General features: G+C 36.9%; 2 protein-coding genes across 7 annotated transcripts in view; both read left to right on the top strand.

Moving 5' to 3' along the window:
* Positions 1–6,656, top strand: part of TOGARAM1 (TOG array regulator of axonemal microtubules 1) — an 85,992-nt gene extending 79,336 nt beyond the window's left edge. For both annotated transcript variants that reach the window (XM_082452029.1, XM_082452030.1), the window contains exons 18-21: positions 881–1,070; positions 2,642–2,861; positions 4,812–4,898; positions 5,516–6,656. In XM_082452029.1, the coding sequence (XP_082308155.1) occupies positions 881–1,070; positions 2,642–2,861; positions 4,812–4,898; positions 5,516–5,769 (751 nt within the window). In that variant the 3' untranslated portion in view covers positions 5,770–6,656. The remainder of the gene's footprint in view (positions 1–880; positions 1,071–2,641; positions 2,862–4,811; positions 4,899–5,515) is intronic.
* Positions 6,657–14,156: 7,500 nt separating this feature from the next.
* The window catches only part of PRPF39 (pre-mRNA processing factor 39), a 36,917-nt gene continuing 23,244 nt past the window's right edge, over positions 14,157–27,829 (top strand). For 3 of the 5 annotated variants that reach the window (XM_082452121.1, XM_082452125.1, XM_082452119.1), the window contains exon 1: positions 14,157–14,315. The gene's annotated coding sequence lies outside the window, so the exon portion shown is untranslated. Of the gene's footprint in view, positions 14,316–22,996; positions 26,854–27,829 lie in introns of those variants that run through there. The other 2 variants (XM_082452122.1, XM_082452120.1) reach the window with 2 other exon arrangements.

The raw sequence follows: 27,829 nt of genomic DNA, 5'->3' as shown, positions 1-27,829 counted from the left end.
GCGGCATGTGGGATCTTAGTTCCCCTACCAGTGATCGAACCCGTGACCCCTGCATTGGAAGGTGGATTCTTTACTACTGGACCACCAGGGAAGTCCCGAGTCACTCCTTTATAGCAGTGGAAAACATTATGCTACTAATACTAAGTCATTGAAATAGTAAATCCCGCTGGTCTTGAGATTCTAATTTTCCCAGGCATGTTCACATGGCTATTTTTCAGAAAAGGATTGACATATCGGGCCTGAGACTGGTATCCTTGGAAAGGCCAGGTTGTAAGGTTAGCCTTTGGCTAGCATCTGGAAACTAGAATTTCAGGAAGATTTCCCTCCCATTCTTTAACTTGATAAGAGTAATTTACTGTGCCTGTATTATTTAGGCAAACAGTATGGTTAAAGCTGAAGACCTGCTTTCCTTCTGGGAGTCTGGAATTTTGGTATGTCCAAGGCAGAGGACCACCCATGACCAACTAACTACCCATAAAAATCCTGGGCACAGAGCCTCTAATAAGCTTCTTTGGTAGACAACATTTCATATGTGTTATCACAGTTTGTTGCTGAAAGAATTAAGTTTATACTGTGTGACTTCATGGGGAAAGGACTCTTGGAAGTTTCCATCTAGTTTCCTTCAGACTTTTACCCCATGTACCTTTTCCCTTCGCTGATTTTGCTTTATATCCTTCTGCTGTAATAAATCTTAACCATGAGTAAAGCTACATGCTGAATCCTGAGTTCTCCCAGCAAATCACCAAACCCAGGGGAGATATTAGTGACCCCCAACACAGGTATCGTGGCTATGGGTTAAGTCATTTTTTGAATTTTTCAAAAATGAATACATGATGAGAATTATTCATTGTGTTTGTGTTTTACCTTTCTTTCACTTTAGAGAGGTAACTGAAATTCGTGAAATCACCAGAAAATCAGTTCCCCGCAATTCCTTAGAAAGTGCTGAGTACATTAAAGTCATAACAGGTTTATTAAATGCAAAAGACTTTCGTGATCGTATTAATGGGATTAAGCAGCTTTTATCAGATACTGAAAACAATCAAGAGCTTGTTGTTGGAAACATTGTGAAGGTAAACACTGTCAAAATTAATTTTCAATCTGTGGTTAATAAAGTTCATTAGCATAAAAAATTGCCCTATTTCTTAATATTTTATATATATATTACTTTAAAGTGTTAAACTTAGTGAGAAGAATGCACTGCTTAGGTTTTGCTATGTTAAAAGCATTCTAGAGCAATTGAAAGTAATTGAGGAAAAAGGTAAGAAAATAGCAGTTTATTTGTTTGACTCGTCCCACTAGATGATAACTCCTTGAAAGCTCTGTATTCTCAGAGCTCTTAGAACCTGGCATTCAGTAAATACATGTTGAGTGAGGGAGTTCCTTGTTGGCCTCATGGTCATTATTCCAGGCTTTCACTGCCATGGCCTGAGTTCAATCCCTGGTCGGGGAACTGAAATCCCTGCAAGCCATGAGGTACGACCCAAAAAAAAAAAAAAAAAAAATATTGAGTGAATCAATAAGTATTTAAAAACCAGGGCATTTACGAGACTTGATATTACTAAGAAATAGATAATAAAAGTTTTCATATGTAGGTTAGAAATCTGCGTATGCTAGTTTTTATATATTATGTTAATATATATTTATAAATATATATTTATATTTTATAATTTGTATAGGAAGACAAGAAGCAATAGAAAGGGAGACAGTAGTATATTAATAAATGTTAGTGGTACCAGAATATAGATTACTTATGCTTCATCAGAGTTTAGTTCAGTTAATCCCATTAGTAATTTATTCATTAAATTCCATTTTAAATTTGTATTAGGTTCATTAAATTTGGCAAACATACTATAACAACTCTATTCTAGTGGTGGTGTCTCTTAATTTTCAGAAGAAAAGTACCATGTTACCATGTCATGGGAATCAGAAAGTTACATCTTCTGATATCTGTTGAGTAATTTTCATATATCTATATCTATATGTATCAGGAATTATTAGTTAATAGTCTTGGTTTCACAGAATAGCTCTTCCCTCACCTAATATAGGTAAAGAATTGCTTAGCATTCACTTTATTATATCTTGAAGTTATGAAAGCTAAGAATTAGAAGAGCAAGGAACAATTGTTTAAGTACTCAGGTTAAGAGGTAATAATAAAAACTTAACTCTGAAATTGTATCTAAAATTCTCGTAAGAAACCTAAATTGAAACTAGGTTAAATCTCTGTAGTAAAATGGACATGTCTACTTCTGTTACCAATAGAGACAAGAATAGAAAGTTTTCTTAAGTTCTTAAAGTTAGCTAAACCTGCACATTTCAGAAAACAGCATTTTTATCACATTTATAGTAAATCAGTTATCTGTGTACTGAACCAAATTTCTCAACCTTAATTTAGTAGGATGTCTTTTTAGGTGATGTTTGAAGCCTTCTCTTTTTGCTATAGGAAGATTGGACACTTAGATTTAGCATCAAAATTTTTATAAAGTTCCTATTATCTAAGTTCAAGTTAAGTAAGATGTGTGTGTGTTTTTAAATAGTACATTTCTCCTTTAGTAGGATGAATACTATGAAATGTCATAAGGAATTTAAATATAATAGATATCAACATTATTTCACTTTAAACAATTTACCAATTTACTTCCAGATCTTTGATGCTTTTAAATCTCGACTTCATGATTCCAACAGTAAAGTAAACCTGGTGGCTCTAGAAACAATGCACAAAATGATTCCTTTGCTTAGAGACAACTTATCTCCTATAATCAACATGCTCATCCCAGCAATAGTAGATAACAATCTGAATTCCAAGAATCCAGGCATCTATGCTGCTGCCACAAATGTTGTTCAGGCACTGAGTCAGCATGTAGGTAAGAAATCTTACTTTGGCATTCAAATTATTTTGGCTTTACTTTCGTATTTTCTGATTCTACACATTTTCTATAATGCTGAAAACCTAGCTGTTAAATTTTTGTCAATTAATGTTGTGACAGAATTTTTTTATTTTCTCAGTAGCAGTTTTAATTATTTTTAGTGATTAAATACCATCCCATTAAATTGACTTTCTCTTCCCTTCTTTTTGACTTTTTCAATTCTTATTTTCTACCTCAACTTCATATCTGATACAAAATTAACTCAAAATGGATCACAGATTTAAATGTAAAATTTAACTGTAAAACTTTCAGAACACATGAGAAAATCCTTAGGACCTATGCTTGGTGAAAAAAAAGAAAAAAGTATGATCCAAAAAAAGTCCATAACTTGGACTTCATCAAAATGTAAAACATTTACTTTGCAAAAGACCTTATTTCTTTTACATGAAAATATTTATTTTTGTGTTACAAAAACAAAAATAAATCCAAGCAGATAATGAAATAAACATATTTTTTAAGTGTCCCATCCTGGGCTCTCTGTCCTAGAAGTTAGTAAACAGTTCAAGTTTAGGTTGCTTCATACTTGTTCTGGATGCTATGAGGTCTCCATCTTAGAACCATATTTCTGTAGTTTAGCTTGTAACTAATTGGACAAGTCATCCTCTGTGTCATCATCCCAATTATCCTCCCAGACAAACTGCGAATTTGGAGGAAATATTTGCAAACCACATATCTGATAAATACGCATATCTAGAATATATAAAAAACTCTTGGGAATTCCCTGGCGGTCCAGTGATTAGGACTCCGTGCTTCCACTGTAAGGGGGCCTGGGTTCGATCCCTGGTCAGGGAACTAAGATCCTGCAAGCCGTGCGGTATGGCCCGGCAAACAAACAAACAAACAAATAAATTAATAAATAATAAATAAATAAATAAAAAATAAAGAAGTCTTAAAACTCAACATTAAAAAAAATCTAATTAGAAGATGGGCAAAAGATGTGAAGAAACACTTATATGGATGGCAAGTAAACACATGAAAAGATGTTTAACATCCCCAGTCATTAGGGAAATGCAATACAAATTAAGACCATAATCATTACACAAGTGTATTAGTCTGTTCGGGTAGTTAAAACAAACTACCACAGCCTGGGTGGCTTAAAAACAACAAACACTTATTTCTCACAGTTCTGGAGCCTGGGAAGTCCAAGATCAAGGCACCAGCAGATTTGGTGTTGAGTGAGGGCCCTCTTCCTGGTTTATAAATAGCCATCTTCTGGCTGTGTCCTCACATGGTGGAAGGGGCAAGGGAGCTCTTTGGGGCCTCTTTTATAAAGGCACTAATCCCATTCCCATAGAATAGTTCCCATAGAATAGTTCTGTATCTTAATTGTATTGATAGTTTCACAAATCTATACATGTGATAAAATGACTTAGAATTATATACACATATTGTACCAATGTCAGATTCCTTGTTTTGATGTGTACTATAATCATGTAAGATGTAACATTTGGGTGAAAGTACACAAGACCTCTCTGTACTGTCTTTGCAACTTCCTGTGAAACTATGAAACTAGAGATTTGAAAAAAATCAGTAAAGGTAAAAACTATCCCCAAAATTTCAATTCTTTTTTTTTTTTTGATAAACCTATGTACTATCATTTGGAATAAGATGCCTAGGAGATAGGCAGTTCTTTCTCTTTTTTATAACATATGACATCTCCTTTAATATTCTGTGAGGTATTTTTATTTCTCATTTGCTGTAAGAATATTACTCTGTTAAGGTTTTATAGAGAATTTTTAAAAGTGTTTAACTATGTAGATTAAATCTTTCTAACACATTTGTGTTCACTTGCATGGATTTTTTTTCCTTTCAATGCTATGTAATGGAAAATAAATAAGATCTTGTAACTCTTTAAACATGTGTCTCTGTGTTATTCTTTTTGTTTAGATAATTACTTACTTCTACAGCCATTTTGCACAAAAGCCCAGTTTTTGAATGGAAAGGCAAAACAGGATATGACCGAAAAGCTTGCTGGTAAATATGTTTAAATTGTTATTTCTAAAGAAATAATTTATTGACTAAGGATAAACTGATGGACATTTCAATTCAATTTTAGGATAGCTACCAAACTCAATATCATTATCCAAGAAGTAGAAATAAATTGTATAATGATCCGAAAGGGGACCTTTTAAGACTTTTACCCAAAAATTTTCTTCAAAAGAATTTTCCTCTTTTCCCCAGTAAGTGTTCAGTCTTCTTGTTAGTAGAAGTAAACAGGATAAATAAAAAGACATTAAAATCAAATATTGGTACAGATGGAAAACTACTATTTCAAATTATGTATTTAATAAAAGGTCCATGAGTTAAAACTGTATATGTCTTGATTTAACTACATTTGGAAAACTGAGATGAATTTTTGGTTTCGTTTCTGTCTTTACTACTTTTACCTGTCATATATAGATTTCTAATACTTGAAGATCCCAATCTTTGGGAGCAAAGTTTCTGACTTTACTTTTTTTTAAGATACCAAACATTTCAGGGCAAATGGCATAGGGAAGAAGCTTAGTTTATTTTATATGCTTTTTAATTCTCAGACCTCGAATTTGTTTTTTTTTTTAAACCTCACTGTTTACCATATTTTTGTGTTTCAGATATCGTTACGGAACTTTACCAAAGGAAGCCCCATGCCACAGAACAGAAAGTGTTGGTTGTTTTATGGCATCTCTTAGGGAACATGACAAATAGTGGCTCGCTGCCTGGAGCTGGAGGAAATATACGCACAGCCACAGCTAAATTATCAAAAGCACTTTTTACACAGATGGGTCAGAATCTGTTAAATCAGGCTGCATCTCAACCATCACATATAAAAAAGAGCTTAGAAGAATTGCTTGATATGACAATTTGAAATGAATTACGAATTTTTGATGAAATATGATGAACAAAACTGTTTACATGATGACAAATGGAAGTTTTTTAAAGTTAGATTTTCAGTGCCTGCACTTCTCATCCCGTAAATTAAGTCAATAGCTATTTTTATTTGCAGCTTATGAGTACACATCTGTCCTATATCAACCCTATCACTTGCACCCATCACACAAAAATCTAAAATAATATAATCTAATATTCATGAAATCTGAGGCATGTGGAATGAATCCAATTTTAATATTTTTGAGAAAAGTCCTGCTCATTTGCACTATTTTATAGAAACTGAAATTTGTTGCCCTATATGTACAATTAGACTTTTAATTAAAAATATACTTTTTATTATGTAATCATGTTTTGCTATGTCTCATTACTCAGCCTTATTTTATGAAATGGAAGAAAAGTCACTGAACTATGTTATCACAAACTAAGTTTTGTGTGCTATTTGTGAAAAACATGTATTTCTGAAATCAGTCTGCTAATATGATTGTGCAGTATTAGCTTGCTTTTGCTGCTGTGTTAATGTGATATATTTGCTTACCATTTGGGTTTAATCATCTATATAATTGTGAAATTTAACAAGTTATAATAAAGCATGACGACCAAAGTTTTAGAAAACATTTAAACATTTTAAATGCACGTTTAAGAAAACGTGTTGAATGTAATTTCCCTATTTTTGTGTGCAAACACTAAATTTTATTTCTATATGTCCTGACATTTATAAAGGTGTTATTTTGCTGCCCAGTTGTGTAATTCTCAAATATAGTGCCAGGTCTTCTATAGCTTTTCTCAGAATTCTTGGGCAACAAGTACTGTATGCATCTTAAAAAAGAAAAGGAATGTTATAAAATAAAAGGATTTATTTCTGTAGATGTGTGAGAGGTGTCCTATTTTTCCAACTCTGTATTTGTTAAAATGGGGAAAATATGTATTATGATATTGACCTATCATTTTCACTTGTTATACTTGATACAATATTGACCTATCTCTATTGACCTAACAGTAGACCTGGGTTATAGTTCTAGCTTTACAGAAAATTCACTCTGTGACCTTGGGCAAGTCACTTGCCAGATTTAGGCCTCAATTTTCTCATCTCTAAAATGTGAGGACTGGACTAGATGATTTTTAAGGTTCCATTTTGCTCTAAAATTCTGTGATTCTATGTTGTAGGTTACTCTAAGATCACTTTATTACAATTGTGAACTACCTTCATTCTTTTTCACTTCTGTGTCACTGACTACTTTTCTAATGTATTGATATTTGGCTACTTTTTAAATTGTGATTCTTTGTATTATCTGCAGTTTCTGAGGAAAAAAGCAAACAAAAAAAAGTTTGAAGCTAATCTGAAAGGAGAGTAAAGATGTGGCTACTTTTTCTGTTTAAATACACTGTTTTATAATTAAATACATACTTTTAAAATTCCTTTTCTTCTAAATGTATTTTATTATGTTCCTATAATTTAGGTCCAAAGTTGGCAAACATTTTCTGTAAAGGACCAGAAAATAAATATTTTTGGCTTTGTAAGCCACAGATTCTGGCATATTCTTTGTTTTTGTTTTTGTTTTTTTACAGCCCTTTAAAAATGTAAAAAAATTCTTGGCTCAGGCCTCTGGCATAGTTTGCCAACACCTGGCTTAGATTCTTTTGACTTCAGTTGTAACGCTGAAATCATTATTAAATTTTGCTTCAACCTTTGTGATATTCATTATTGAAACAATAGTTACAGATTCTAAATTTTATTAATTTTTACCACTGCCCTTGTTTCATTGCAAATGTGCCTAGTAAATTTGCATTGATTGATTGTTGGATATATTGAAATACATAAATTTCAAAGGCCAAAGAAGAACACTATGTTATATAAAGCTTAATCATCCCTTCTTTTCAGTAGATATAGTTTGAATTTTGCATTGAAAAAAGTACAGTAAATATATCGCTACTAATAATGTGGAAACTTTACTTCACACAATCTGTGTGTTTTTATTATAAAGAAAATAGCCATAATGTAACAGAGTCCCACGCCTAAAAGTTTTTTCTCTATATTAGTAACTTCTTGATATTGAGCACTCAGAAGTCTAGCATTCTGTTGCCAAGAACTGTTACCAGCCCAGAAATCAAAAAGAATTGGAGACTGATCACTGATGGAAAGAACTAAAGAAAAGCTGAAGGCTTGAATAAGTTGAAATAAAGGAATTTGGTTTTTTTTTACAAGCAGTGATAGTGATAAAAGTCTAACCCCACCAGCACTGCAACTAAAAAATAACAAAAAATTTAAATGGCATATTTACCCAATGGAATTGATAGCATATATTTACTAAAAATGTTAATCATTTTAATCACAGGGCCATGTTCACAATGTGTTAAAGGGAAAAAGCCTGACTACAAAACACAGTGTCTCTATTTATTAAATATATACACACAGAGAAAACAGAACTGGAATTATATACACCGACATGTTAATGGTGGTAATCTGTGGGTAAAGAAGTTATTTTAATATTTTCAGGGTACTATTCTACAATTTCTATTTTTTCAGAAATGAGCAACATGTATTGCCTGTTTAATAAAGTTTAAATTACAATATGGTAATCTGAAGAGAATCTGAAAATAAGGGTAACGTGAAGAGAAGAAAACGTGGCAAAGAAGAGACAGTAGTGAATATCAAAGTGCTAAGGGAGGTAGACAGTGATACGACTAGAAGAGAGATGAGAAGATAGGGAAGCAAAAAATTGTGAAGGTAAAGAGCATTAAGACTTCGATTCAGAAAGCATGGATTTGGAACCCAGGTTTACTATTACTTGTTAAACCTTACATATATATCCTGCAGTTGGTGTGAGGTACAAAATTAACATGGGATTATGTATAAGAAAGCATTTGTAAACCTCAAATTCTGTACAAAGGTAACTTATTCCCAGCAGCAAATGAAGTTGAGGAGAGATGGGCAGAAACCCTACAGAAATCTTTAGAGCCAAGATAAGCTAACCCTACTTATTTCATTGCTGGTTAGGAGGTTAAATACATCAAACGAAGGCAAAATCATTTAAGTACTATATCAACATTAATGAATCCAAGTCTCATAATGTGTTCTGTAAAAGAGTACCTAAATTCATACTTAAACTCTTCTCTGGGCAACAATGGGATAAACACAGATTTCAAAGTGAATTGTAGGTTTAGCAAATAGTCTTTTTTTCTTTTTCTTTTTAAATACTGGAGCATGGAATGTGTGAGACAATTGTTACGTAAGATGAAGACAATGGTGTGGTATGACCAGTCTTGAATTTGTTCACCTCTATGAATATACTGGGTGCCTTGGCCTATACTGGGTGCTGAATAAATAGTACTTGAGTAAAATGTTATATACGTTTGAAATTTATTCTGGAGCAATGTTTTCAAGGGTGGAGGCGGTGTATTTTAAAAGTTAACTAGTAGAAGAGGGATAGTTGGATGGAAACACCGATCCAAAGGCCTCCTGTGGCAAATGGATTTCATAGGATGTCCCAGCCTAATGGATAGACAAGGTCTGCCTGTTCAATGTGTTGAAAAAGATTGTGAGGTTCTAGCAAGTTTCAGTAGGAAAGAGTATAGTGATCTACTTACTATCCAGGGCTCAGAGCCAGATTCTAGATAGTAAAGGTCTAAAGAATAGTATAACAGAAGGAGTGAGAATTGAAAGAATAGATCTGAAAGGTATTCTGATGGCAGGACTGACTAAATTGATGACATACTTAGATTTGGAACATAAAGGAGTCAAAGTTAAAGAAGTTTCTCACACTAGAGACTGGTGAATGCTGATGCCATTAACTGAAATGGAGAACACTGGAGGAGAAGCAGGTGGTGCAGAAAAGAGGAATGTAATGCTTTCAGACCCCTGTGAGAGAACAGACTCTGAAGGCAGTTCTGAATTTATTGATTGATTGATTTACTGATTGATTGATTTATGGCAGCACCGCCAGGCCTGTGGGATCTTAGTTCCTCGACTAGGGATCGAACTGGGCCATCGGCAGTGAAAGCACAGAGTGCTAACCACTGGACCGCCAGGGGATTCCCGGCAGAGTTCTGAATTTAAATTACAGCTCTACATTTATTAAATCTATGGCCAAGAGGATAAAAAGAAAGGAAGGAGGAAGGAGGGAAGGGAAGAGAAGAAAGAGAAAAGGAAAAAAAAACCCAACTGGCATGAGCAAAAAGGAAAATTTTTTTTATTGATGCTTATAACAGAAGTCAATGTCTCTGGCTTCAAAGCTGGCTTGATTCAGGGCTCAAATAATGTCTAGAACTAGTTTCTCTCTCCTTCACCCATAGAAACAGCCAATTTCTCTTTATGTCTCGTTGACAAGAACTGGGTCACCCCTTCTATCCCTCAATCATTCATTGGCAAAATCATTCATTGGAATGGGATTACCACAATTGGTTTGTATTGATTATGATTCAACTCCTGGAGTTGGGCACATTATTACCTGATACCTGAAGAAAAAAAAAAAAAACTTTAAAAAGCAAAATATATACCTAACACAGCAATATGAATATACTTAAAAGAGTAGTATGGGGCTTCCCTGGTGGTTAAGAATCTGCCAGCCAATGCAGGGGACACGGGTTCGAGCCCTGGTCCGGGAAGATCCCACATGCCGCGGAGCAACTAAGCCCATGTGCCACAACTACTGAGCCTGTGCTCTAGAGCCCGAGAGCCACAACTACTAAGACCGCGTGCCACAACTACTGAAGCCCGCACGCCTAGAGCCCGTGCTCTGCAACAAGAGAAGCCACCGCAATGAGAAGCCCATTCACTGCAACGAAGAGTAGCCCCTGCTTACTGCAACTAGAGAGAGCCCGTGTGCAGCAACGAAGAATAGCCCCCGCTTGCTGCAACTAGAGAGAGCCCACGTGCAGCAACGAAGATCCAACACAGCCAAAAATAAAGAAAAAAAAAAGAGTAGTATGTATGAATATACATGGAATACATAAACAGTAGCTAAACAGCAATACACATACACACACAATATATATTTGCAAATATCAGCAATCTCTTTCACAAGCTGTTCATGGTACCCCAGTTGATTTAGCTATTAAAGCCTGAAAATTCAATCACCCTGAAAGAATAACCCCTATCCTCTTGCATTCACATCATTCTCTTTTTGCAGCATTATTTGTGAAGAATGTAGAAATTTCCTAGTCCTTAACTTATAACATAACACACAGCCTTACTTCAATTTTGCAACATACTATATCCAGCTCTCCATGTCTAGTAAAAGATACAATCCATAATGAAAATGTAGGTATCATGATATTTAATGGGCAAAATAACAGTATCATAACCCAGGCTTGTGGGATCAGAGAAGATATCTTTAAGGAAGCAACATTTCAAATAAGTTCTGAAGATTGAGTTATTCGACAATGAGAAAAGAAAGGAAAAGCACATTCTAAGTACCTGCAAAGATCAGGAACTAAGAAGATGAAAGAAGTCAAGCTTCCATGTGTCACAGTGAGCAGGACAGAGAGGTTCCAGATAAAAGCAGAGGTAAGAACAAGAACAAAATGGTAAACGTAAGGATTTGGATTTTTATCCCCTAGGACCTGCTATAGGAAGTCATGACCAATTACAGATACAGTTTCATAGCCCTGTGACAAGAGAACAAAAAGGCTTGGAATAGGGAAATTGGGGCTGGGGTGGGGGAAATTAAAATGCAAATCTCCCTCTTTCTTTCATTTTGACATTTCTACAGCTGGGAAATCATTACACAGATTAACAATTTAATAAATTATTCAGGGGACTACCCTGGTGGTCCAGTGGGTAAGACTCTGGGCTCCCAATGCAGGGGGCCTGGGTTCAATCCTTGGTCAGGGAACTAGATCCCACATGCATGCTGCAACTAAGAAGCCCACATACCGCAACTAAACGATCCCCCATGGCGCAAAGAAGACCCACTGCAGCCAAAATAAATAATAAAATAAAAAATAAATTATTCAGAAATTGGAGCATTGTAGGATCCAAATAACTCTCAGGAAGACTGAACTGAGGCGATACCATTTGAACTAAATCTCACAGATCATGTAATAGTAGAGAGGGACAATATCCATATTGTGTTTGGATTTAAATCTCCTAGAGCCACAATTTTATTTGCTTTAACCAGTAAGAAAGAACATTAAATACAGGAGTCTAAATGTTTTGAACTAATACAAAAGCCACCACTATTCAATGATGGATTTATTTATGATGTAAATGAACAAATAGCATTCCCTAGAGAAAATATGTTCTGTAAATTAAATGAGCCATGTGGTGTTTTATGAGCTTTTTCATTGCATGCTACATTTTGAACAGAATAAACAGGAATCTTTACTGAATAGCCCAGAAAGAAGCTGTGACTAACACTGGGTATAAGAAATGTTTTGCTCTTTTATCAGTCACAGTCCCAGAAGGAAATACATGGCTTATCAACATCAGGGTAATTTGAGAAGTGGTTAATAAGGGACTATTTACAATAGTTTAGGGAAACCTGGAATCTGGAAGAAGAAAGTGATACGGAGACCGCATGGAAGGAGCTAGGGGAATAAATACTCTGACCTCACTCCTCCCTTCTGTTCTTCCAGGACCCTGTTGGCCAGACCCAACCAGAAACCAGGGAGCAAAGGTCAAGATAGAGAAGGGTGGACAGTTGATTTGGAGAGGCAAATGGAAGAAATCCATTACATTAATAAACAACACCTTTTCCCATCTGTCCCAACTTTTTGTTCTGTTTCTGAATCACCTGACTTTAAATACTATATTCTAGAACTTGCCACCCTGTAAACTGCACTATTTGGTATAATATCTTTTTTTTCTTCCCAAAGCTTATAATTGTGACATACAATTTCTTTTAAAGTCAACTAAAGCTACATCAAGTAAAAAAAAAAAAAAATTAAGTTTTCACCTGTGAGGAGAGCAAGCACTGTAGACAGGAAAACACACTGAAAGGTCGAGACACATAAAAGGGACATAGACACTTAAAAGGGAACAGTGGGTTTTGTAAATTTATGGGAAGGCAGAAACCAGTAAGAGGGCTGGTGTTATTACGAAGGACTATATTTTCAATGCTAAAATGTTTAGGTTTTTCTTAAAAGCATTGGGGGAAACCAGTGAAGGTTTTTAAGCAGGACCGTGAAAGCAATAGCACTGGTTTGAAAGGTTAAGATGTAGAAAACCAGATAAAGGGAAACAATGAATCTGCAGTGAATAAAGCTGAAGAAGCAGGTAGAGTTTTAGAAAATGGCTCTTAGAGGAGATGAGAATCTCAAAGGTAATCTTATTTACTGATGAAGAATTTGAAACTACTTTAGGAAAGTTTGAAAAGAACCAGGAGAGGAGTGAAAGCAGTGGCACTCAGAGCCACTGAATGACAGTGTTTGTGGCAAAGTCTGCATGCCTTCCCGATATGTCAGAGACCCTTAACTGCTCCTTCCCATAGTGAACATAAACGTCACTGGTTACACCAGTAAAAAGCATGGCTGCACTGTCAGAGAATTCAAAAACGTTAGCTTGAAGAGTAGAAGAGGCAATGGAAAGGGAAAGCTGCAACTAGATGAAGTTTGATGTAAGTGAAAGATAAGACTGGTTTTGATATTTGGAAGCAAAGGGGCTGTTGAGGGGATTTATGATTAACAGGGTAATAGAAAACATCATCTTGCAGAGAAATATTTCTGGAAGCAGACAGATTCCAGAGGAGGAAATTGCAGCCCAGTTGTGATACTATTGAATCTTGAACAAGCGATTGCCTTGGTAAATGGTTGGTGAATTCAGGAACCTCGAAATATAAACAGGAGAGAGGCCAGATTTGAAAAAAAAAAAAAAAGTTTTTTTTTTTAAACTTAGGATGGGAGTACAGCTGAAGAGTACTGCTAAGATTGTCAAAATAATGCAGCCTTCATTTGTCCAGGGAATAATTTCACATATCCCTTTAATAATCAGTTCCTCAAGCCCCTAACTCCACTATTGTTTCACCTTCAGGAAACCTGGGTGGACCCAGAGTCCAAACCATCGTGAGATTTAGGAGTTTAAAGGCTGAATTTCTGACCATTTTTAGGTAGAGGCGTGAAGCCTAGGCAGTTGTTTGCCCAAAAATAGTAACAGTATTCTTCTTTGACTGGGCGGGGCGCTGTCTGTGTTAAAAATCAGGGGTGTGGAAGGCGCTGAACACTCTCTTTCTGCTCTGCAAGTCCCCGCAGAGGAGGAAAAACTGGATTGGAGCAGCGGCCCCGCCCTCCGTGGCGGCGGGGCGGGGAATGGGGCGGGGCTGGGCGAGGTGGGGCTGGGCTGGGCAAGGCGTGGCCGGGCAGGACCGGCCCCCGCCGATCCCGCGGAGGGCGAGGCCTGCGCGCTGCGCAACCACGTGACTTCCTCGCCTCCGGGGACACCGACGCATGCGCGCCGCACTCTCGACTAGGCGGCTGTGGCGCTGGTGGCGTCTGCTGTGGTGTCTGTGGGGACAGAGACGGTGGAAGTGCCCTCTTCGGCTCGGTTGGCCCAGATTGCGGCTCATGGCATTGAGTGGCATCCATCGTCAGGTCAGCTGGGGCGGGCGCCTTGGAATTGGCCGGAGGGGGTGGTACGCGGGGCAGCAAGGGGCCTGCCTTGTTTCAGGCCGCGCTGAGGCTGCGGCCTCCCTCTCCCGCCCTGTTTGAGGCCTGCCTTGGCCTCGGGGCCCAGCTGTCCATCCCTTCTCCTTCCCACCTGTTGGGTGGAGCGGTGCGAGGTTTCTTTTCTTAGACCACACGTTTCTCTGCCGGTGCTTCAGGACGGGAGGGGAAATGTGGGCCTCCACTTTGATTTAGGAAGAGGTTAGGGGGTAAGTCTGAAGCCCATGCTTTCCCGAGAGTTCGGAATCACTGTGTCTGGGACGACTGGAAGTGGAAGGGACCCAGAGGATTGGGAGAATATAATACAGATTGTGTTAAACTTTTAGGCGCCTTGTAGGGTTTCGCGTTCTAACCAAAGCCACACTCTGGGACCCTGAGTCACAGCACCCCAAAGATCAGCTAAAGCTTTTGGCAGGATAGGGTAGAAGCAGAAAAACCAAACATTGAAGAATAATGTTTACCTTCTGTAGCCAGAGACCAACACTGGTATTTTTCTCGTTCCAAAAATCACATCTTTAAGTTAATTAGTAGTACTGCTCTTAATGTGTTATTAAGTACCATATTATGTACTATATTTATGCCTACTAAAATTTTAGTTTAATATTCATGTTGCCTTTTCTTTGAGGACATCAGGTTATTTGGCAACTGATCCTTGTTCAGAAATACGTAACACTTTTCTTTTTACAGTTGCAAAGGTTGAAACCTAAGAAAGCAAGTTTCATACAGGGAAATATGAAACTCATGTTGGAACTTAAGTGTTTTTGGCTTGGAGAGCTTAAGTGGATTGAAAAAAACAAGCAACTACTGTCAGGTGTCCCTCCCCACCCCCCCCTTTATAACCTCATTCTAAAATTGCAAAAGTTGGAATTTTCCACTCTTCAGCCTCTGGTAGGGATAAAGTGAAGAAAGGAGTTGTACTAAAGAAGACAAGTTTTTAAGATTGTGAACTCTGGAATAATTAGGGGTTACCAAAGATGGCTAATTAGTAGGTGGTGAGAGATATTTGAAGTGAGAATTGAAAAGCAAAATTTTTTTAGTGTCAGAATATTTGGTAGTGTTTTTATTTGCTTACTTGTAGTTGAATACAGGAAAGATAAAAAGTGTGTGTGTGGCTTTTTTTCAAGAGAAAGATTAGTAGATACAAATTACTATGTATAAAATAGATAAACAAGGTCCTACTGTATAGCACAGGGAACTGCATTCAATATTTTGTAATAACCTAAAAAAAAGAAGAGCGAGAAAGAACAGAAACTTCTGTGGTATGCTAACAAATAATTCTGCATAAAACATAGGATTTTAATTTTTTTTTGAAAAGTAGCCAAAGGGGGAAGAAAGTAGTTCCAGCCAAATGGTGTTTTTTTTTTTTTCAAAGACCAAAGATGATAGAAACATTTATGTAAATAAAGTCCAGTTTCTGGAACATAGTAAGTGCTTAATACGTGGAAACTTTAAAAACGTCAATCTGTGAACATTCTGCTCAGCCTCTGAAAACAATTTCCAAAACCAGTGGTTATGATAGCCTCTTTTCTTCTAAACACTTTGAGTCTTCAAATTGGCTTATGCGTGGATGAGGCACAGAGTGACTTCTGGATTGCAGAGCTAGTTGATTTGCAGTACTCAAACTCCTGACTTTCAGTCCTTAGTGATGACTTCAGATTTTTATGTGTTGCCCTCTTTATGAAAAGAATAATCAGTGGTATGATTTTGAGTACCTCTGTCAGCATAAATGCCTATAGAGAGATAGAAAAGAAGGTAATAGATCAGACTTCTCATTTTTAATTGAGTATGGGTTATTTAAGTCATCCTCCAAAAGAGCTTTTAAATTTTAAGATGGCATGCTGAATTGTTAGATGTATGTCATAACTGAACTAAAACTTGAACTGTGTGAACTTGATGTAGAACTGTATTTTTTCATGTACTGTATATTCACTTTTAATATATCATGTTTTCTTTTATACTTGTGGACTTTATGTCTCTCATATGGTTTTATATATGAAAGTACAGAGTAGTAAAAGGGCATCGACTGGCTTGGTGAATTGAGAAAAGGAGGAAACTTTTGTTATTCTGAGAGAATAGCATGAGCCCAGGCTCAGGCAAGAGAATGTGTTGGCCTCTGTAAATGACAGTAAGGAATACTGTAGGATTAATACGTTAGAAAAGTTAAATTGGGACCAGATACAGCATTCAAGTCTTTCAACAAATATTTATTGTGCTGTTTTATACTAGACACTATTTTAGGTTCTAGGGACATAGTAGTGAACAAAACCAAGGGCCCTGTTCTCACTGAATTTAATATTCTAATAATATTAATTTATCTGTAGCAATAGTGTAGCAATGTTTTTCAAATTTTTTGACTGCAACCCATAATAGGATGTACATGTAACATTTCAATCCAATAATCCAATAGTTGAATTCTGTGTGTATTTCAACAGTATGCCCTTAACGTGTGCATTGCACTCTGATGTATTTTTTCTACTCTGTATTTTTCCTTTAAAAAAAAAATAAGCTGGTTTGAAGCATTCTGAATAATGTTTGAAAAACATTATTCAAGAGGGGAGAGAATAATTATTTATATTGTAACAGTAGCAGTATAAAAGAAGAGGATAGTTAATCTTTATAGCAAGGTATGTGTGATTATTTGTGGATGAGGTTTAGAGAGGTTAAGTAACTTGCTCAAAGTTCCCTAATGAGAAACTGGGCCAGATCTTTAATTCAGTTCTATCAGGCTCTAAAGCCCAAGCACTTTATTATACAACTCTCCAATTGATTATGAAAGTAATAAACTAGGACTCTGGGTGGAGGGTAAGGCCTGTGATGCTTTTTGTTTATTATACAATGAATTAAGTGCGTACTAGGCCTGCGTGTGTACTGTATCTCTACGTATTTGTAGACCTGGGTCTTATTCTCAGGGAATTTGAGACAAGGGAAGATAGACATTGAATGAGTATCACAAATGTGATGTGTGCTATGGGGAAAAAGGATGCTATGGAAGCATCATTGGGGGAACCTAACTAATTTGGGGGGTATGGGAATACTTTTCTGGAAGGGATGTTTAAATGTGCCCAGATTAATGAGTGGGCTTCAGTTAGGTTGAAAGCTCGGAGTGGGAGTGTGGGGGTGAGGTACAGGGGTGGGAGAGCATTCCAGGTAGAAGAAACTGCATACACTAAGACCTTGAAGCTGAAATGAGCTGAACTGGAAAACACAACAAAACTAGGTGACTGTGATATGTCAGTAAAGGGCAAGAAGAGAGAGCCTTTCAGGGAGGAAGTCCTCATTACTGTTGGATGCCGTGAAGAGTAGATCAGAAAGATGAATCAGAACATGTCCAGTTGGATTTATAAACAAGGAAATTGTGATCTTGGGGGAATTTCAGAGTAGTGATAAAGAAGAATCCAAATTTACGAGTAAATGGAGGGTGTAGAAGTAGACGACTTCATTGTCTTCCCGTTGTACTTGGAACAAAATCCAAATCCTTAACATAGCTTACGATTGCCCTTTGGTTGTTTATAAGCTAAATTATAGTATGTATATTATAAATTATTATATAAAAGATGAGAGAGATTTTTACATGTTTGAAGGCTAATGGAAGTAATATATACTGAGAGAAACTGATAAGGAGAGAGTGAAGATAATTTAAGAAGCAACATTCTTTTTTTTTTAAATTAATTAATTAATTTATTTTTGGCTGTGTTGGGTTTTCGTTGCTGCGCGCGGGCTTTTTCTAGTTGCGGCGAGCGGGGGCTACTCTTCGTTGCGGTGCACGGGCTTTCTCATTGCAGTGGCTTCTCTCATTGTGGAGCACGGGCTCTAGGCGTGCGGGCTTCAGTAGTTGCGGCACGCGGGCTCAGTAGTTGTGGCTCACGGGCTCTAGAGCACAGGCTCAGTAGTTGTGGCACACGAGCTTGTGGGATCTTCCCGGACCAGGGATCAAACCCGTGTCCCCTGCATTGGCAGGCGGATTCTCAACCACTGCGCCACCGGGGAAGCCCAAGAAGCAACATTCTTGAGAAGATGGGTGGGAGAAGTGATCCAAGTCATGAGTTCAGGGTTTGACCTTTTGTAGCAGCAGAGATACTTCATCCATTGTGCCCAAGGTAAGGAGGAGGACAAATAATATAGCTGTTATGAGAGTGCTATAATAGAGGTGCAGAACAAATACTTAGAGAGCAAAAGACACATGATGGTTATGTATTTCAACTTTTATAGGAGTGCTATAATAGGGGTACAGGACAAATACTTTGAGAGCAAAAGGGAGGGAAGATTATACAAGAGGTGAGGGAAAACTCTTAGAGGAAAACATAGGCAGAACAACACTTTTCAGGATGAATTGCAGCAATATCTTTTTGGATCCACCTCCTAAAATAAGGAAAATAAAAACAAAAATAAACAATTGGGACCTAATTAAACTTAAAAGCTTTTGCACAGCAAAGGAAACCGTAAATAAAATGCAAAGACAGCCCACAGAATGGGAGAAAATATTTGCAAACAATGTGACCAACAAGGTATTAATCTCCAAAGTATACAAACAGCTCATGCAGCTCAATATTAGAAAAACAAACAACCCAGTCAAAAAATGGGCAGAAGATCTTTTCTCCAAAGAAGACATACAGGTGGCCAAAAAGCACGTGAAAGGATGCTCAACATTTCTAATTATTAGAGAAATGCAAATCAAAACTACAGTGAGGTATCACCTCAACACTGGTCAGAATGGCCATCATCAAAAAGTCTACAGACAATAAATGCTGGAGAGGGTGTGGAGAAAAGGGAACTGTCCTACACTGTTGGTGGGAATGTAAATTGGTACAGCCACTATGGAGAGCAGTATGGAGGTGCCTTAAAAAACTACAAATAGAGCTGCCATATGATCCAGCAAAAGCACTCCTGGGCATGTATCTGGAGAAAACCATAATTTGAAAAGATACATGCACCCCAGTGTTCATTGCGGCACTATTTACAATAGCCAACACATGGAAATAACCTAAATGTCCATGGACAGAGGAATGGTTAAAGAAGATGTGGTACATATCAGTGGAATATTACTCAGCCATAAAAAAGAATGAAATAATGCCATTTGCAGCAACATGCCTAGACCTAGAGATTATCATACTAAGTGAAGTTAAGAGAAAAGAGAAGAGAAGTTACAGAGAAAAACAAATATCATATGATATGTCTTATATATGGAATCTAAAAAATGATACAAATGAACTTATTTACAAAGTAGAAATAGACTCACAGACATAGAAAACAAACTTTCGGTTACCAGAGGGGAAAGGTGAGGGGGAAGAGATAAATTAGAAGGTTGGGGTTAACATATACACGCTACATATGTAAAATAGATAATCAACAGGGCCTACTGTACACCACAGGGAAACTACTCAATACTTTGTGATAACCTATATGGGAAAAGAATCTGAAAAAGAATAGATGTATGTATATATATAACTAAATCACTTTGCTGTACATCTGAAACTAACATACACGTTGTAAATCAACTATACTCCAATATAAAATAGAAATTTCAAAAAATAATAAAAAATAGAAGAGGTGAGGGGATTGGGAGACTGGTAACATAATAGATTTACTTCTTGGAGGTATAAAGAATTTTAAGAAGGAAATAGGGCATTAATGGAGATCTAGGAGGATAAAGCCTGACCCACCATTGGTTGTGGCAGCTAGGTCAATATGAGAAATCAGTATTTTCATTGGAGTGATATGGGCTGGACTACATAGTGTACTAACAAAGGGTTATTTTCTTAGGAAAAATACTGCAGTAGAACATGCTTGTTCATGATTAATTCTTTCATATGGCCTTTAAAAAATTATTTCCAATGATAGAAATGTTACTTATTCTTACATATTTCTCTTTTAGCCAATAACTTTGTAAGTCTAATACTTCTAATAATTTGCCTGTAGATTCATCATTATTTCTTGAGAAAATTCTAGAATATTTTCTTTTAAACATAGGTCAAAGCTATGCTTAATTTTAAGGTTTATGCTACATACTGAATTTTGAGAATATAACCCAAAGGAAATTGCTTTTTACAAATAGGCATTTACATGAGGGAGTTTACTGTGATATACTTAGTAAAGACAAATCTTAGAAAGAACTCAAGTCAAATTGAGGAAATTTAAGCAAATCCAGCCATACTGCCCTTTTTGCTGATCTGTTTTTCTGTGAACGTGCCAGACAAGGCACTTACTTATCTCAGAACTTGCTCCTTCTGCTGCCTGTAATTTTCTTCTTCCAGACAGCTGCATGACTGGCTTTCTTACTACCTCATCCTCTCTTTTGTTTTGTTCTTAGCACTTGGTACCACATACATATTAGAAATGTAGTTAGATAAAAAAAGTCTCTGTGTCCCCACTGGAATGTCGGCTCCTTGAGAGCAGGGACTTTGTTTCGTTCACAGCTAAATTTCCAGTGCTTAGAATAGTAGTGTCTGACACACAGAATTAGCTCATTAAATATCTGTTGAATGAATATTATTACACTAGGAAATGATATTGGTTAGAGATTTTTAAAAATACTAAATAAAAGGGGTTCAGCATAGAGTAATTTGCATACCTAAATTCAGTAAAATAAGTGAAAAATATAAATCAGATAAAGTAAAAAAGAAATAAAATAGAATAAACCCAAAAGGATAAAGAACAGAAGAGGAGGTATCAACAGATGAGAATTCAGCGTTTTGGAAGAAAGCAGATGGACCAGTTTTAACTGATTAACTTAGGTTTTCATTTTTTTGCGTTCAGCTCTGTGCCTGCAGAGAGGGAAGTTAATAAGAAACAAGATGGATATTCCCACAAAATCCCAGAAAGGCTCAGGAATTTCAGGTTCCAAGGGCCTCTGAAGATGGGAGTGCTGAATGCAACTAAAAATTGTAAGATTTGTGGGCTTCCCTGGTGGTGCAGTGGTTGGGAGTCTGCCTGCCAATGCAGGGGACACGGGTTCGAGCCCTGGTCTGGGAAGATCCCACATGCCGCGGAGCAACTAGGCCCGTGAGCCACAACTACTGAGCCTGCGCGTCTGGAGCCTGTGCTCCACAACAAGAGAGGCCGCGATAATGAGAGGCCCGCGCACCACGATGAAGAGTGGTCCCCACTTGCCACAACTAGAGAAAGCCCTCGCACAGAAACGAAGACCCAACACAGCCATAAATAAAATAAATAAATAATTTTTTTAAAAAATTGTAAGATTTGTTAAAAGTCTGGAGTAGTTTAGACCCTAGATTTTCCTTCTCCATCTAGCATAGCCAGCAGAAAACTGGATGTTCGTTATTTGAAGAGGACGAAAGCAGAGAAGTTGGCACAGCTGGTGGGAGGTGGGGCAGGGGTGAAGGGTCTTAGCGAAAATGGGAAGTTGAATGAAAGTTTATATATTGAATGGTGAAATCATCAGCCCTGTTTGTCTTCTTTGTTCCCAGAATGCTTGTTGCCTTACTTAAGTAAGTCAACAAAGAAAAAGATTTTATTATAAATGAGATTCAACCAAGGGGACAAGTGAAAGGAATTCCTTGGATCGAAATGAAGAGACAAACCTAGACAGGACAAGCCAGTCTAAATTGTTGCAGAAGATTAGATGGTTTCAGAAAGGATGGCTCTGGAAGGGAAAATAGAATTGATAAGTATGAGTGACAATTGTTTTTGAAGGACCTTTATGAGACCTCAAGGATGTGGGGTCATTTTTCAAAGGCAACGAAACATATGAAAATGAGGGAAGATTTAAAGAAAGAGAAGCAAGCAAATGTAATTGTAGTGTACAAGATAGCTTGAAAAAAATGTTTACCTGGTCATAATAATGTAAACTTGAATATTGATTTAAGCCCAACCTGATATAACTGTATTGGGAGCACATGAGAGGAAAGCTGTGCATGTATAGTAACTAAACCCGTATCTTCTCTAATAGCAAAAAAGATCTAAAATGGAAAAGTCAAGAAATAAATGCCTTCAGATAAATGCTGTGTTGATTACCAGTTTTTTGAAGTTAAAGTCAACAGATTTATTTCTTCCTCCTCTTAAAAACTCTGCAAAACAAATTCTAAATGCATTGTAAAGTTCATTTTTATTTTTGTTATTAATTTTAAAGTATAACACCTTAAGTTTGGATAATAATTTCCAGGGAATTAATTGTTTGCAGTGGTATCTTCATTTATGTGAATTTATAGTTTTTAAGACTTTCACATGCTTTTATCTCATCCGAAGTTTTCAATAGCCCTGTGAAGCAGATAATACAAGTATTGCTAGTCTTATTTGGAAGTGGGAAAAGTAAGACTGACCTAGAATCTCATGCTATTAAGGGAGAGAAGTAGGACTCACCCTCCTCTACCCCTTTGTTCTTTCTATATTTACCACACTATACTTTGTCTTCTTATGGTGAAAGAAAGATCTGGAAATTCTAATTCCTAGTCTCTTGTATTTTGTCTTTCTAATTTAGTTATAGCTTAGCTGTCTTCTTCCTTTAAAAAAAAAAAGCTTTATTGTGGTAAAAACACATAATATTTACCTTAATCTTTTTTTTTTTTTTTTTGCCATGCTGCGCAGCATGTAGGATCTTAGTCTTCACCCCCCAGACCAGGGATCAAACCCGCGCCCCCTCCAGTGGAAGTGCAGCGTCTTAACCACTGGACCACCAGGGGAGTCCCTTCTTAACCATTTTTAAGTGTACAGTTCAGTAGTGTTGTGTATATTCATGTGGTTTAACAGATTTCCAGAACTTTTTCATCTTACAAATCTGAAACTATACCCATTAAAACAACAACTCCTCTTTTCCCCCTCTCTCTAGTTCCTCATAACCACCATTTAGCTTTCTCTTTCTATGAATTGGACGACTCTAGATAACCCATATAAATAGAATCATGTAGTACTTGTCTTTTTGCGACTGTCTTATTTCACTTAGCGTAATGACCTCAAGGTTCATCCATGTAGTGTATGACAGGATTTCCTTCATTTTAAAGACTGATGATATTCCATTATATATATATATCACATTTTATTTACTTCTTCATCTGTTGGTGGACATTTGGGTTGCTACTTTGGTGGTTGTGGATAGTGCGGCTATGAACATGGGTATACAGATAGCTCTTTGATACCTGGCTTTCAGTTAGTTTGGATATATACTCAAGTGGGATTTTTGTTTTTGTTTTTAATATTTATTTATTTTGGCTGTGCTAGGTTTTAGTTGCAGCACGCGGGATCTTCATGGATGTGTGTGGGATCTTCATTGAGGCTTGCGGGATCTTTTAGTTGTGACATGCAGGATGTAGTTCCCTGACCAGGGATTGAACCTGGGCCCCCTGCATTGGGAGCGCGGAGTCTTAACCACTGGACCACCAGGGAAGTCCCTGGGATTTTTGGATTATATGGTAGCTCTATTTTTAATATTTTGAGGAAACTCCATTTGATTTTCTGTGCCATTTTATAATCCCACAGTTAGTGCACAAAGGTTCCAGTTTCACCTCATCCTTGACAAAACTTGTTATTTTCTGGGTTTTTTTGATAGTAGCCATCCTAATCGGTGTTGACGTGATATCTCACTGTGAATTTGATTTGTATTTCTGTGATAATTAGTGATGTTGAGCATCTTTTCATGTGCTTGTTGGCCATTTGTTTATCATCCTTGGAGAAATGTCTATTTAAGTCGTTTTTTTATTTTTTAATTGAGTGTTCAGTTATGGGAGTTCTTTATTCTGTATATTAACTACTAATCAGATGTAAGATTTACAAATATTTCCTCCTCTTCTGCTGTTTGTCTTTTTTTTTTTTAATTATTTATTTTTATTTATTTATTTATTTATGGCTGTGCTGGGTCTTCATCTCTGTGCGAGGGCCTTCTCCAGTTGCGGCAAGTGGGGGCCACTCTTCATCGCTATGCGCGGGCCTCTCACTATCACGGCTTCTCCTGTTGCGGAGCACAGGCTCCAGACGCGCAGGCTCAGTAATTGTGGCCCACGGGCCCAGTTGCTCCGTGGCACGCGGGATCTTCCCAGACCAGGGCTCGAACCTGTGTCCCCTGCATTGGCAGGCAGACTCTCAACCACTGCGCCACCAGGGAAGCCCTGCTGTTTGTCTTTTAAGTGTGTTGATTGTGTCCTTTGATGCATGAAAGTTTTAGTTTGATGTAGCCCCATTTGTCTGTTTTTGCTTTTGTTGCCTGTGCTTTTGGTATCGTAGCCAAGAAATCATTGCCAAGTCCAATATCATGAAGCTTTTCCCGTATGTTTTCTTCTAGGAGTTTTATAGTTTTAGGTTTTCCGTTTAGATTTTTAATCTATTTTGGGTTAACTTTTGTATATGCTGTAAGATAAGGATTCAGCTTCATTCTTTTGCATGTGAATATCCAGTTTTCCTAGCACCATTTGTTAAAGAGACTGTCCTTTCCCCATTGAGTGAACTTGGGACCCTTGTCCAACATTTATTTCTGGGCTTTCTGTTCTATTGGTCTGTTTGTCTTTATGCCAATACCACACTGTTGTTTTCTTCCTTTTGATAGTTGTTTTTTTACCCCTTTGCCATTTTATGTTGCTAGTTGGAAGTTATTGGTGGTTGTTAAGAATAAACTGGTACTAGTAATTGCCACATTATGAAGTATATGTTAGAATAACTTATTAAAAAATAACTTTAGTGTATTTTTCTTTTGGCCATGTAATTTTTTGAAGTAATCAGAAAAATGATCTCCCTAAGGGTAAGGCTGGCGTTCTTAACTCTTTTTATAACACTGTAATTGGAGGGTGTGGAGTAATTGATCATTTCTGAAGATCCAGGGGTGTGGTAAATTTGCTGATTCCAGAAGAAACCCTTATGTCCCACTTAAGTATGCAGTTAGAATAGGACAGGTAATAAATGAATCAGAATGTATCAACTAACAACTTTCCATTTGTTTTTTTGACAGTATGCTTTGAAAAAAAGATACAAAATAATGACTAATTTGTATCTGGAAAATTAGTCTTCAAATGTGTCTTTTCTTTAAAGGAGGGGGCAAAAGAGACCAAAATAAGTTGAAAAGCTTCTGCGCCTTTTCCTAGGGTCTCAGCTGGTAAACTTGGAAAAGTTTATGACAATAATCAGTCATTCAAGTAGAAGGGAATTATTTTTTCTGGTAGTCTAATATTGAAATTTTGGGATTGTCCTTTATCGTGTACCAACTAGATTTGGTTGTATTATTTCTTCTCAGATTCCTCTTGCTCTCCACGCTGCTTACTTTCATTTCACTTCCCCAATGCAGACCCTCTTCATTCTGGTCAGTCTTATTTCCTTCTTGTCTTGGAACCAGTCCTAATTTGCGTCTTCTTGTCTACTGTTAATAAGAAGGGTTGTTCTGTCAAGTCAAGTGGGCTATTCGCTATTTTGGAATAATTTATCGTTCTTTCGCTATTGTTCCAAAATGTATAGTTTTTCAAAGTGAAGACCAAATTCTGTATTTCATGAAGGTTTGCTAGATGCCTATAATTTTCAATTGATTTTTCTAAACTTTGACTTTGTTTCATTTGAAATTTTGTCTGTCCCTCTAATTGTTTTGCATGTTTTTTTTATCGCTCTCCAACTACTAATAGTTAATAAGCCTTAGAATGAGGACCTTATCTTATACCTATGTATTCTCTACAAGGAATGTAGTATAGTGCTGGATATGCATCAAGTGTTGAAAACTTTTTTTTGTCCCCACCTGACCTTCCCCCACTTTCCTTCTTCTCCTTTCCCTCTTCTTCTTCTTCTCCTTTTTAAAAAATATTCCCTAGATTTACCTGGTTATAACTAATTCTTCCAGTGGCATTCAGCCTCAAAGTTCACTTGATTTAACATTTTAAATTTATCCTTTCTTGGGAAAAAATTTGCTTCATACTGCATTTTGAAATAATGGACATATTTTAAAATTCAGATTTCAAATCTCCATGACAATTTAAAAGATGCCTTCAATACACACAGAAAAAGCTAAAACTAGTAAGAAGACAAACTCAAAAATGTTTTACAATGTGTGTCATTTTCTAGTTTACAGAGAGCTTGTGCAAACCATTCATAAAAAATGCAGTAGAAAATATAGACAGGGCTTCCCTGGTGGTGCAGTAGTTAAGAATCCGCCTGCCAATGCAGGGGACACAGGTTCAAGCCCAGGTCCAGGAAGATCCCACATGCCACGAAGCAACTAAGCCCGTGCACCACAACTACTGAGCCTGCGCTCTAGAGCCTACAAGCCACAACTACCGAAGCCTGCACGCCTAGAGCCCGTGATCCGCCACAAGAGAAGCCATCGCAATGAGAAGCCCACGCACCACAACGAAGAGTAGCCCCCACTCGCCACAACTAGAGAAAGCCCACGTGCAGCAACAAAGACCCAACTCAGCCAAAAATAAATAAATAAATAAATAAATAAATTGGAAAAAAGAAAATATAGACAAAGGATGTGAAATAGTATTTAAGGGAAAAAAAGGAAATTCAACATCCTTGTAGTTAAAGAAGTGCACATCAAAATGAGGTACTACTCTCTTTTTTCCTTTTTTTAATCAGATGAGCAAAAATTGTTTCATGATACCTAGTGCTGACAAGAGGAGATGGAAAAATGGACATTCTCATGTCCATATCTCATTAGTGGGTTAGTTAGGAATGCATTTTCCTGCAGGTAATAGAAAAACTCATCTATTGATACTAGTTTAAGCAAATAGGGACTTATTTTCTTACACAGTATGAAGCTGGCATTGTGTTATTAGCAGCTTGATGATGTCAGGGCTGGCATTTCTTAATTTTCCTGGCCAGTTCTTTTGACTGCTTTGTGAATACAAGTTGTTTCAGATATGTTCACATTCAAAGTAAGAAGAAAGTGGTAGAGCCTACACTATTTGTTGACTGTCCCTTTTATCAGAAAAGCAAAATTGTTCCCAGAGCTCTGCAGCAGATGTGCTTTTCAGACTCATAATCCTTACATGGGGTTAGGTATATTGCTGCTCTGAACCAAAACAATGTTTTATTAGGAAGATGGTGAGAGAAGATGGTGAGAGGGAATGTTGGATAGTCAACTAAAAGTGTCTTGTCAAATGGTACAACTGGTACAACTTTCCTAAAGATAAGTTGTCAGCGTATTCCCAAATTTAATATACACAGGTCTTTGATGCAACAGTTCCATTGTTCAGAGTTTACCCATGAATAAGTTTCTGTTCCTCTGAATCATTCAGAGAACATGGTAGAAGTACAACTTTCTGGGCCTGAGCCTAGAACTCAGAATCATTGGCGTCGGGGCCAATGAATTTGTATTTTTTAAAAAATAGCTTACTAAGTGACTATTATGTGGAGCTAGGTTGTGTAGACTATAGAGAAACCCAGATTTTTAAAGGAGGCATAAAATTGCAAAAAAAAAAATTTTGTATCCAGCCAACCACTGGCATGTCATATCTGGAGCTGGTTTTTCTTAAAAACAAAACAAATGAAACAAAATACCTCCTTTTTTTTTTTTTTCA

The sequence above is a fragment of the Balaenoptera physalus genome (genome assembly GCF_965194825.1).
Source record: "Balaenoptera physalus genome assembly, chromosome: 2".
NCBI lineage: Eukaryota > Metazoa > Chordata > Mammalia > Artiodactyla > Balaenopteridae > Balaenoptera > Balaenoptera physalus.
This window is presented reverse-complemented; position numbering and strand designations above follow the sequence as displayed.